General features: G+C 32.9%; 2 protein-coding genes across 5 annotated transcripts; one reads left to right on the top strand and one right to left on the bottom strand.

Annotated features, from left to right (window-relative positions):
* The first annotated feature begins 781 nt into the window (after positions 1 to 781).
* On the top strand, positions 782 to 5521 carry LOC111505648 (phospholipid phosphatase 5). The gene is made up of 3 exons (XM_074182942.1): positions 782 to 1004; positions 3752 to 4314; positions 5354 to 5521. The coding sequence occupies exons 1-3, from the start codon at positions 931 to 933 to the stop codon at positions 5491 to 5493; spliced, it is 777 nt and encodes a 258-aa protein (XP_074039043.1). The 5' UTR covers positions 782 to 930; the 3' UTR covers positions 5494 to 5521.
* LOC111515512 (oxaloacetate tautomerase FAHD1, mitochondrial) lies at positions 5327 to 11073 on the bottom strand. 4 transcript variants are annotated; one of them, XM_074182943.1, is made up of 4 exons: positions 10921 to 11073; positions 10211 to 10307; positions 7514 to 7657; positions 5327 to 5849 (listed from the first exon to the last, which is right to left on the bottom strand). In XM_074182943.1, the coding sequence occupies exons 1-4, from the start codon at positions 10983 to 10985 to the stop codon at positions 5505 to 5507; spliced, it is 651 nt and encodes a 216-aa protein (XP_074039044.1). In that variant the 5' UTR covers positions 10986 to 11073; the 3' UTR covers positions 5327 to 5504. The 4 variants fall into 4 exon arrangements, with proteins under 4 accessions (XP_074039044.1, XP_074039045.1, XP_074039047.1 ...); XM_074182944.1 differs by having other exon boundaries at positions 10908 to 11063; XM_074182946.1 differs by having other exon boundaries at positions 10912 to 11045.
* Positions 11074 to 11201: the final 128 nt, after the last annotated feature.

Genomic DNA, 11201 nt, shown 5'->3' with positions numbered 1-11201 from the left:
TTGCCTGATAGTACAATAGATATTGGAAGACTCACAAAAAAACAAAGAAAAAATTTACAAATATAACGAAAAATAAGAAAATATAGATCATCCCCAGATATGAACTGGATAAAAGAGGCAATCTGAAGCAACTATCACTCCTACGTATATTGAATTATACAGTAACCGGTAATCGAATGATACAGTCAGCAAAACCTTTACATTTGATGGAACTTGGCGTGCTTTTTATGGTCTTGGCTCTCTGGGCTCTTCCATGGGGACTATTGGGCTTTGAGTTCGATATCATTACCATATTCCCATGATTTGTCACCAGCTATGATCCTTATAAGCAAATCTGGATCGCCGTTGACGTCATTCAAAAATTCCTGAGCCAAACCCACGTGAGACTCTTTTTTTGTCAAAATTCAGCAATTTTGGAGCGACCGATATGCCTACATCTTCAGCAACTTCTCTAATACTGACAATTTTCTTCACTTTTTCAACATTTTCATTGGCTGTCGATGTGCTGAGGCGTCCAAGGTGATTGTCGTCATTCTTCTCGACCTCCTGTGAAAAGCTTATACCAATTGTGATTATTTTTCTGACTCAGAGTAAAATCACCGTATGCCACCGTGAACATTTCAAGTGTTTTTGAGCACCTAATTCCATTTTTTACACAAAATTTGATCCAAAAGGGAGAACTAGAAAATTAATTATCAACTCAAAAGTGACTTTTTTTTAAATTCTCCCGGTATAACTTGAAGTACATTATTCAATTTGATTTTTTCAATGAAAGTCAAGAGAGTTGTTGTCAACTTGATTGAAAGCTAACCTCATTTTTGGAAATATGTATCAAAATTTTTAAAGTGTTTCACACCCTTTCTTATTCAGGACTTACATCCTCATGCAGTGAATTCTTAAAGTGTCAATAATGTACAAAATTTCAAAAACATGGCGGACGGAACTGGAATACTTGAATTTTTTGTTTCAGTAACATTTCGTCTGATTGCTTGGATATTTTTTCTGTGAGTATGTCTAAAATTGAAATATATTTAAACGAAAATATTAATTATTTGACTATGAAAAGCTTCAACTCGAAGTGGAGGGAGACAAAATTGAATGGGTGTCAGAATTCAAGTATTTACGTGTTGGATGAACTCAATGCAAACTATGACTACATTTGTAAGATGATATAAAAAAAAAACATTTTTTTTTTCTTCAGGATTTCATCGGAAGTTTTCATGTTTTCAAAAATAACAATATACAGAACCATTATACAGCTCCATTTTGATTTTTGTTCCACTCTGCTTTATCTTTAAGATAAAAACAATATACAGAAGTTACAGAAACTGCAAAATCGAGGTTTAAGAATCTTGAAATGTAATAGATACCTCCCATTCAATACAAGCTGAGTGGTATGATGTAGCAGTATAGACTGGTATTACTCAAGTATGATATTTATTTATAAAATAACCAGAAATTCACCAGAATATTCTGATTCCTTCATTAGGTACAATAATAAAATTCATGACTACAACACAAGAACCACCAATCAATTCCACATATATATATATATATATATATATATATATATATATATATATATATATATATATATATATATATATATATATATATATATATATATATATATATATTTCAATATTAAATTCTACAAAAAGGATTTGAAGCTTTATATCTTCTATTAATTATCTGCGAGCGCTTTCGACAGTTGGTAGTACTGTCATCATCTGGCACTCCTCAAACTGGTTATCCTGTTGTCTGTCTCTTTATACGGTCAGAGCGTCTTAACTCAGGTATTTCAGGTACTTTAGGTAAATTTGCCTGTATTTGTTCTGCATCAGGTACTCTTCTTCGTGTTAGATCTTCTCTAGGAATGTGTATGGTTTTGTTTAATATATTGAATGTGAGATCTTGTTGTGTTTTGATTTGTACTTGTTCCTCGATAAGTGATTTATGACTGTTGAATTTATGGATGTTCAAGTTTTCCCAAATGTCCATGCGGTTTCCCTTGTTGATTTGTTTTATTAGTTTTATTTTCTCTGGTGGGGAGAAATTATGTTTGTTTTGTATGGCGTGTGTTGCAAGGTTTGATTTATATAGGTACTGTTGGATTTATGTATGCCTTTTTGTGCTCATTGTACCTTTGGATCAGTTTTTTCTTGGTTTGGTCGATATAGAATTTGTTGCAGTCCGAGCATTGTATACTGTATATCCCGTTTTGGTCTTTGTCTTCTTCTTTTTCATAGTTGTTTATTTTTTGTGTTATCTTCGTGTTCGGCTTGTATGTGATGTTGATGTTCAGTGGTTTGAAGATGTTTGTTAGTTTTTTGGTTTGGTGTCCTACGTATGTAAATGCTGTCCATCGTTGTGTTGTTTTGTCTGTTGGGGTAGCTTGATCCTTGTTCTGTATTTTTTGTTTGATTCTGTTTTCTAGTTTATCTATTGTCTTTTGGGTGTATCCGTTTTCGTTCGCAATTTGGTATATGATTTTCCGTTCTTTGTTTCGGGCTTCATTGCTGAGTGGTATCCTCAACATTCTATATATGAATGCGTTATAGGCAGCCATTTTGTGTGATGGTGGATGGTTTGAACTTGCGGGTATGGTGGAGCTTGTTTGTGTAGGTTTCCTGTATATTGCCATTTGAAATTGTGTTTTATTGTGGTTATATCCTATGGTTATGTCCAGGTAGTTAAGTTTTGAGTTGTGTTCTTCCTCAATGCTGAAACATAGTTTTTGATTTATTTCGTTAATTTCTTTTGTTATTTGTTCTATTCTTATTCTATTGTTTTGTGATATGTACAGTCCATCGTCAACGTATCTGAACCATTCTCCTTTTTCATCATGTGTTTTTATTATTGTTAAGATTTTCTCATCTATGGTTTGTAGGTATATTTCGGATATAATGCTAGATAGTGGAGATCCCATCGCTAGTCCATCTGTTTGTTTATAAATTTTCCCTTCAGATTCGAAATAATTTTGATTAAGTATTGTATTTAGACTGTGTTCCATTTGGTTAATGTAGGTTTTGTCTATGTTTTGGTGTTTTAGGTTCTCAGATATGATGTTTATACTTTCGTTGACTGGTATGTTGGAATACATATATATATATATATATATATATATATATATATATATATATATATATATATATATATATATATATATATATATATATATATATATATATATATATATATAATTTGAACGTATTTTATTGTTAGAAGAATTTTTTTAATATTTTAAAAAATTTTATATATTATTTTTACCATTTTTGGACTTGTATTTATATTAGGATATCCTATTTTCAAATTAATAAATAAATAAAATAAAATAAAAATCTGATCGGTTTGTGGCAATAATTATAAATGCCTACATGTTTGAAAAGGACCCTTACAGGAGTCGTAAGAAATGGGAACATATTCAAAAAACACACTTTAATGCGTTGAGAGTTTACAAAACCGCGACATGTGTCGCGGTTTTTCATCAAGTATCGGTCAGTTCTATCAGATTTTAGAAATGGGAACATTTCTGTGTTTATCATACTATTCTAGTAATCAAAACAAATGTTATGAACATTGTGAATGGTGACTTAAGATTCATGCATGAAAACACCTTCAATTGGAAATCACATTATTTCGCTTTTCTCACAGGTAATTTGAATGGAGTCAGTAAAAATATTTAATGATGCTTTAAAATAAAATGAGGCAATTTCTAAAAGCTTTAGACTAAACTTGCCATTTTTTGCAGGCAACTCGATAGGCTTGTACCAGTAATTCGACACATCGACGAAGATGAAATGTGGTACTATCGCTACCCATCAGTAGACAGCATAATACCGAAACGCTATCTCTACGTTTTCATTACGGTTGTACCAAGCATAGTATTCATATTGCAGTTCATCGTCAACAGAAGGGAAAAGTCCACAATACCGGATATCATCACGAACCTGAATGGATTAACTTTGGCTTACTGCATAAATGGAGTGATAACGTCTGTTCTGAAACTGAGCATCGGTCGACCAAGACCCAATTTCTTTCTCAGGTGCTTCCCTGATGGATACGGTACAAATATAGATCAGTGTACTGGAGAGTATCGCGGTATGATGGATGGCCGAAAAAGTTTTCCCAGCGCACATGCTTCTTTTGCCTTCACCAGCATGGTTTATTTGACGCTTCACTTATGGAGGATTATTGACTGGAAGACACCGAGGTTTTTGAGAGGATTGTATGTGTTTTTGTTTTTTATGCCGCTGTTGGTAGCAACTCTGATTGCTGTGAGCAGAACTGTCGATTATCACCATCACTATTCAGGTAGTTTATAGTTTTAGATTTGATATTTGATATAATAATGATAATGAGGGTTAGGTTAGGTTAGGTTAGGTCACCTAACCTAATTATTAAGAATCAAGTTTAATTTATTCAGTATTTAGTTTCCTTGAGAAAAAATATTTGATTTGTAATGAGGGTGAAGTTGTTGCAACAGTAGGCTGCATCATTATGGTCTCAGAAGGGTTGCTTATTAATGGTTTGAGTCATTTATGCTAGGCAGAAAACAGAGTATATAAACATTTAAAATATAAACATTTTAAGTCATGAAAATTCACACTTTTCGTCCGTTTTGAGGCATTGAAGAAATGAGGGACAACTAAAAACGATCAAAGCCCCAGAAATAAATGACTCATATATGGACACCGTCCGTGGGTTTCTTCAATATTGGGCACAGGAAAAGTCGCAGGGGGGCAAATCTGGCGAATACGGTGGCTGAGGCCAACAAATTACGAACACGTAATTAAGTGACGCAAAAGCCATGAATTGTTTTTCCACAATACCGGACGTTTTCTTCGTATTGCTTCTTTCAAACGGCGTGTAACTTCAAGATAATACTCCGTACAATGATGTGACAAAAACGCCACGGTAATTGAAGAAAACAATGGCTGTCCTGGGCTCTCTCATTAGGACGATTGGACATCGGTTGTTGATGTGCTTGAGCGTCCAGAGTGAGCGTCATCATTCACATTTTCTCGACCTTCCTTGAAAAACTTGTACCACTTCCTAACATTTTTCTGAGTACAATCACCATATGCCACTGTCAATATTTCGAATGAATTCCGTTTTGTAACTTTTGTAACTTTTATGCTTCTCACCAACAAACTAAACAGCTTAAACTGTGATGTATTTATATTTCTAAGAAATTATTTTATAGAGATCCGTAGTTATTGATATTTTTTTGAAACTGAAAAAAGAAATAAAACTTTATATTTGCTTGAAAGGAAAGGAGGAAGTTTTGTTACGAGGAAGTGATTTTCTTGTAATAAAATCCATATTCCTCAAACATTTTATTTTTTTTCAGATGTAATAGGTGGAGCGCTTTTGGGTTCGACAATAGCTTATATAATCCACTATTTATATGCCGTAATAGATACAGAAACGCAAGACAAGTATCTGAATATGGTTGAACGTTACAGTTACATTTCCTTGAATCTGTCATAAAAATAAATAAATTAATCTTCTGAGACTACTTTGAATTCCATTTCCATTAATCCCTTTATACCTCCATTTATAACGTCTTCGTTTCGGACTGGCCCCATTCCAGGAGGAGATCCAGTCAGAATCAAATCGTTTGGTTCCAAAGTGATGAATTGGGATACATAACTTATCAAAAAGGGTATATCGAAGACCAAATCAACGGTGCAAGCATTTTGTCGTAGAATTTTATTCACTGTACACCAAATGGTTATATTATGTGGATCAGGTATTTGAGATTTTGGGATGAATTTACTGACGGGAGTTGCGGTATCAAAGCCTTTGCCTAGGGTCCAGGATCCCCCAGTGCTCCTAGCTTCTTTCTGAAAAAATAACCAAACATTTAGTGAAAATATGGAATTTTTTACAATGTACCATTATATTTAAGAGTTCCTATATATTAACTACATATAGGCCAGTATTAACATATGGATGTGAATCTTGGATATTAACAAAAAAAATCAAAAGTAGAATACAAGCAACAGAAATGAAATACCTGAGGAGAATTATAGGAGTGACAAGGAGAGATAAGATAAGAAATACACGAATAAGAGTAGAACTAGACATAGAAGACATTATTTCATTTATAGAAAAAAAAACAATTAGGATGGTGGGGACACATACTGAGAATGCCAAACAAAAGACCTGTGAAACAAATCTATGAAGCGAAAACACAAAACAAGAGAAGAAGAGGAAGACCTGAAAAAACCTGGAACGACTGTAACCAGTTACACCTCTCGAAGCGAAGCAGTAACTCGTCTTGATAATATACAGAGATATAAATATTAACGAGTGTGTATGATATAAATCAAAAAGGGGAAATTCGTGGACAGAACACTCAAAAAATAGGGGCAATGAATGGTAATGATACTGTTTTCTTTTTTTTTATAATAGTCCTTGCTCTTCACTTTCCATAATTCCCGCTCAGAGTTTTCGGGAAGCTCGCTTTCCATAGCGGAAGCCATGGTTTCTACCTAATGACTGATGCAATGCTTGACAAAAATTGCCTTAGACGGTCAACCCCCTCCTTCAACCGCTTGAGTCATTCAAAATTTCTATTAATCACCATCAAGCCTCGCTTCAAGCGTCAAACAGGTTCCTACACGGTTAACCCCACTTGAGTCGATAGATTGACTCAAGCTTCAGATTAAAATGATTGACCGTTTAGGGCCTCCTTAAGTAATTGAGCTGATCAATAAACAACTTGATGACTTTTAGAATTAGCTGAATGAGAGTGTCAATAACAAAAAAAGCGAATAATTTCAATTAAAAAAACAGTAATCTTCTGAGATGATTGATTTTCGTTTTTTTATCAGAAAAATGGAATAAAATATGTCAACTACTTCCACACAGATCAATTTGAGTAATTATTTGCAAAGAGAGGTTGGGTATTTATACTAATAGTATAAACACACTTGAAAAAACCCCTGTTACGTTTTTGTAAAACTGTTTCGTGAAAATCTTCAATAAAGTGTTTATTGTCTTCTCATTAAATTATTATAGTTGCATCAACGATTTAGACTCATAAAATCACTGACATATATGCTATGTGCAGTTTTGAGCTTTGCCTAAGCAAGGTTTCATGTAGGTTTGTTTCTCAGGTGTCAATTCTTGTGATCAATGTGAATTTGTGATGCTATCAAAAACCACTAAAATCAGTTTCTTCAGTTGCAAGAAATATATACTAATTAATAGCTTGTCCAGATGGTCCTGCTGCTGAATGAACAAGAAACATTTGCGAGACTAAAACATCTGTGAGGTACCTTACATAAATGTCTGTCTGATATAATTCAATGTCTAGACTGATATTAGCGGGGAAGTAGTTGTTTTGCGGCAGGTATTTACCAGAACCTACGGTGTAGGTAGTTGGGGGTGATGAATATTTCGACATTACATTTTGAAATATTTATCTCCTAGTACGTATGTATCTCTCTTCGATATAGTCCTCAGACATGTTAAATAGGAGTGTTATTGTTATCAAATTTACCATTTTGCATGTAGCCGTCATATCGAACGCCAAACAGTAACCTCCTACATAATTCAATGCTTCATCTTCATTAACTCCTTTGGCTTTCAGACCAATTATAACACCTAGTTCTACTTCTTCATTCACAGAGAATCCTTTGGGAATCTAAAACATGTTACACATGAGTATTTACAAAACAAATCAAAACAAATATTGGAAAACAATCTATTCTACAGGATGAACTGAATATTTACAGTTCATTACCAAAAAAAAACCTTCTAACTCAACCTTATAGTTTTTTCACAACACCAAACCGTTATTTCAAAACCTCGACACGTGTTTCGATCACTAAGTGATCATCTTCAAGAGGAAGATTGAACTGATCACTTGGTAATTGAAACACGTGTCGAGGTGTTAAAAATAACGATTTGGTGTTGGGATATTAGAACTATAGTACTATTCATTTTATTACATCAAAGACTCCAAACTATGCATCACAAGTCAACAATTGTTCAAAAATTATCTAAAATAGTCTATATTCACAGCTGAAAATATCAGATTTTGCATTTTTTTTTTCTTCTACTGGAGTCCTCATTTTTTTTTCACTTTGATGTAATTTGTTTACTGTTGTTAACAGATGATTACTTAGAAATAATAAAGTTATCGTATTGTTATCAAAACATAATTTCTCAAATACATTTTCTAGTTAGGTTCAAAAGAAAATTAATATTTTTTTTATACAAAAACCGTACGAGTATCGAAAAAATCATATGGAAACCGCTGACAATGAACAGTCACCAAACGAAGTAATCAACCTTGTCATAAAGCTGAATTTATTTTGTGAAATTGAATAGCCTCACTTTACACCTATCTACATACTATTTTTCACAAAAATATTCAAACAACCCTAAAGACGTTAATCTATATATGGTCTGGCATTATGGCGGATCAGGCTCGCCCAAATGAATTCCGGGCCCCTAAGAAGAAGAACTTTATTTCCAGATGTGCAAGCCTAATATAAACATAATTAATGTACTTCATCTAAATATAATACATAAAAATCTAAATAAATTAGTCTATTATAACCAAATAACAGAAAATCCCAAAAAAGAAAAAAAACTATAACGCACATATTCTATATAGGATACACGTTTACATATTTACTTATATATTCATTCAAAACAAAGTCTCAAATATAAATTGGCTTTAATTCAGTTTTTTGTTATGAATGTTACCAAGTCCCTCTTGAATAGACGAGGAGAAGAAGAGTTTTTTATGTTATTTGGTAGTTTATTGAAACTGTCCAGACCTTTGAAAAATAACGAGTTCATACTGCTACGTGAATTTATCTTTGGGATGTGAAAATTGGTGTTCGATCTAGTATCATGATGATGTACTTCACTATTTGTAATTAAAAGGTTTACTAAGTATGTTGGTTGCAATTTATTTATTATTTTAAATATAAATATCATAGTTTGATAATACAATCGTTGAGAGACATTAAGCCACCTTAAACTACATATCATATTATGTACAGGTGTCATTCTATTGCAGAGTAATATTATTCGCATTCCACGATTTTGTAAATTTTACAAATATCTAAAAATATCTAATCTAAAAATATCTAATCTAAAAATCTAATATCTAAAAATATCTAAGCAAATATTTTGTGAAGGCCCCTTTCGGTCTCCATAATGCCCCCTCCCCGTAAAAGCCAAATATGAGTGTTTGCCTTAACCATATCACCTTCTTTTGAGTGTTTTTTCTTACTATAAGTATATTCACATAAATACAAGTGACTGCTGCCATTAAACATAAAATAAAGTCTGTTTGAACTGGCTGCTGGCCTCCCAAACCACATTTTCAATTTGTTTTGGCTTGAGCCGGCCCCTGTGGGCATTTGCCCTCACCCTCTGGGGGGCCTGTGGCGGATTTCCACCAAACAGACAAAACAGCACTATGTCTATTTCGACGAAACAAAAACTTATGGGTTGTCAAAGTAAGAAACAGTTTGAAGACGTTGTGTCATAGGCAACTGGTTTTTTAACAATGCAATGTCCTGCCGGCAGGCGGAAATATCAAAGATCTCGGTGTTTTGTCTGTGTTTTTGTGAACAGAGTTCGCTATGTGGGAACGGTCGGCGACATTATACTATTATACTTTTTAATCAAAGTATTAATCTGTGGTGGGTATATATTTCGAGTATTGGCACTAGCCACGCTATTTATATTGATTTGTTGTATTCTTGTTTATTCCCAACACGAATTAAGATTTAATTTTCCTTTGTAGAACAAAAAAATGCAATGGACAGTTGAATAATGCAACAATTCAATTGCTGTTCCTATACTGAAAACGATAGAAAATAGTTCACAACAAAACACGCGACACAGGGTAGTTTTTGTATGTTTAGAAGTTTCGAATTTGTTTTCTAAAGTGAAACAAGTTTTTTTTCGTTTGGTGGAAATCCGTCTTCAGTTGTGGTACTGTCTTTTTTGAGGTTTATCTTTTCTTTTGAAGAGAATATCGACATTACGAGACAAAATGGCTTCAGTTCTCACTCAATTATCAAAGAAAATGTGTTTCTTTGAATGGGATATTTATATTTACGTTCGTAGCTGAAAAATAAACATTTTCATAATTGATGATCCCCGAGTTTTCTTCATACACACAAAATTTTAATTCAAGATGAATTCAAAGTTCGAAGAATATTTTACTTACTTTTATTGGGCTTTTCTCAGTAACGTAAGATGTTGTTGGCTTAAGAAATATTTCAGGCACCTTTGGTATTGGTTTATTCATACTTTTCAGCAGAGATCTATGAAAAAACGAATATGCTCATCAGTATTTAACATAATAACCTTTTTATAATATAGAACAAAATCATATAAATTTCAAAAAAGTAGTTTTAATTATTTTTTTCACTCCGTATTATATTTTTTTAACCATTCTTTTTGTGAAAATATGCAAATTCCACTACCGAATATATACCTATTATAAAAAAATATATGATTCAACAGTAATATTCTCGGAAAATGGAGGTTTTCAGTCGATCATATATCAACTTTTCGATATAATACTAGTTCCATCCCCAATCTGTGTAAACCTTCAACAAAAAATATCTTTCGGTCTTTCCAAATGATATTCTGAGAGTGAGCATACATCTGGCTCCATCTAGTACATGTTTACCGAAACTAATATATATTTATCTGTATTAATTAATTTAGATTCGACTAGAGGGCGACCAATTCTCATCTCATATAAAAAATTAATAATATAAAACTCCAATTTCAATCAGAAAAAAGAAGAACACAATAAACACCAAAACACCATAAACACAAAACAATGATTTTGTGTTTATGGTGAGGTGTTAATTTGGTTATAAAACTACACTAAATCCAGTTATAAAACAACACACAAACTCTCTTCACTTATAATTCGCTGCTACTCCTATTATTTTCTTTCCGTTCGCAACAAATAAACCAAAATCCTTCATTATCTTTCAGTTACAAAAATTCGCACATCGTTTAACTACCACAGAAACATTACGTAAGTTTCAGGTACATTCAAAAAACCCGCCATACCGCCAGTGGAAATCAATGCTAACAAACATTTACATTCAGTTCCTTTTACTGTTTGAAGTAAACCGTAAAAAGCGATTCAGGAATGAGAATACTATCATTTCCGGTGATTGTTGTCATTTCGCACATAC

The sequence above is a fragment of the Leptinotarsa decemlineata genome, unplaced genomic scaffold (genome assembly GCF_025532065.1).
Source record: "Leptinotarsa decemlineata unplaced genomic scaffold, Ldec_3_MD MMD2_tig00026330_RagTag_RagTag, whole genome shotgun sequence".
NCBI classification, from domain to species: Eukaryota; Metazoa; Arthropoda; class Insecta; order Coleoptera; family Chrysomelidae; genus Leptinotarsa; species Leptinotarsa decemlineata.
This window is presented reverse-complemented; position numbering and strand designations above follow the sequence as displayed.

What these genes read in the sequence shown, in the direction of transcription:
- LOC111515512 (XM_074182943.1), bottom strand. Translation starts at nt 10,985, where the DNA reads ATGAAGGATTTTGGTTTATTTGTTGCGAACGGAAAGAAAATAATAGGA. An exon ending in CTGAGAAAAGCCCAATAAAA is followed by an intron (nt 7,658 to 10,210) that starts GTAAGTAAAATA and finishes AACATGTTTTAG; the next exon opens with ATTCCCAAAGGATTCTCTGT. An exon ending in TGACGGCTACATGCAAAATG is followed by an intron (nt 5,850 to 7,513) that starts GTAAATTTGATA and finishes TTATTTTTTCAG; the next exon opens with AAAGAAGCTAGGAGCACTGG.
- LOC111505648 (XM_074182942.1), top strand. Translation starts at nt 931, where the DNA reads ATGGCGGACGGAACTGGAATACTTGAATTTTTTGTTTCAGTAACATTT. An exon ending in ATTGCTTGGATATTTTTTCT is followed by an intron (nt 1,005 to 3,751) that starts GTGAGTATGTCT and finishes CATTTTTTGCAG; the next exon opens with GCAACTCGATAGGCTTGTAC. An exon ending in TTATCACCATCACTATTCAG is followed by an intron (nt 4,315 to 5,353) that starts GTAGTTTATAGT and finishes ATTTTTTTTCAG; the next exon opens with ATGTAATAGGTGGAGCGCTT.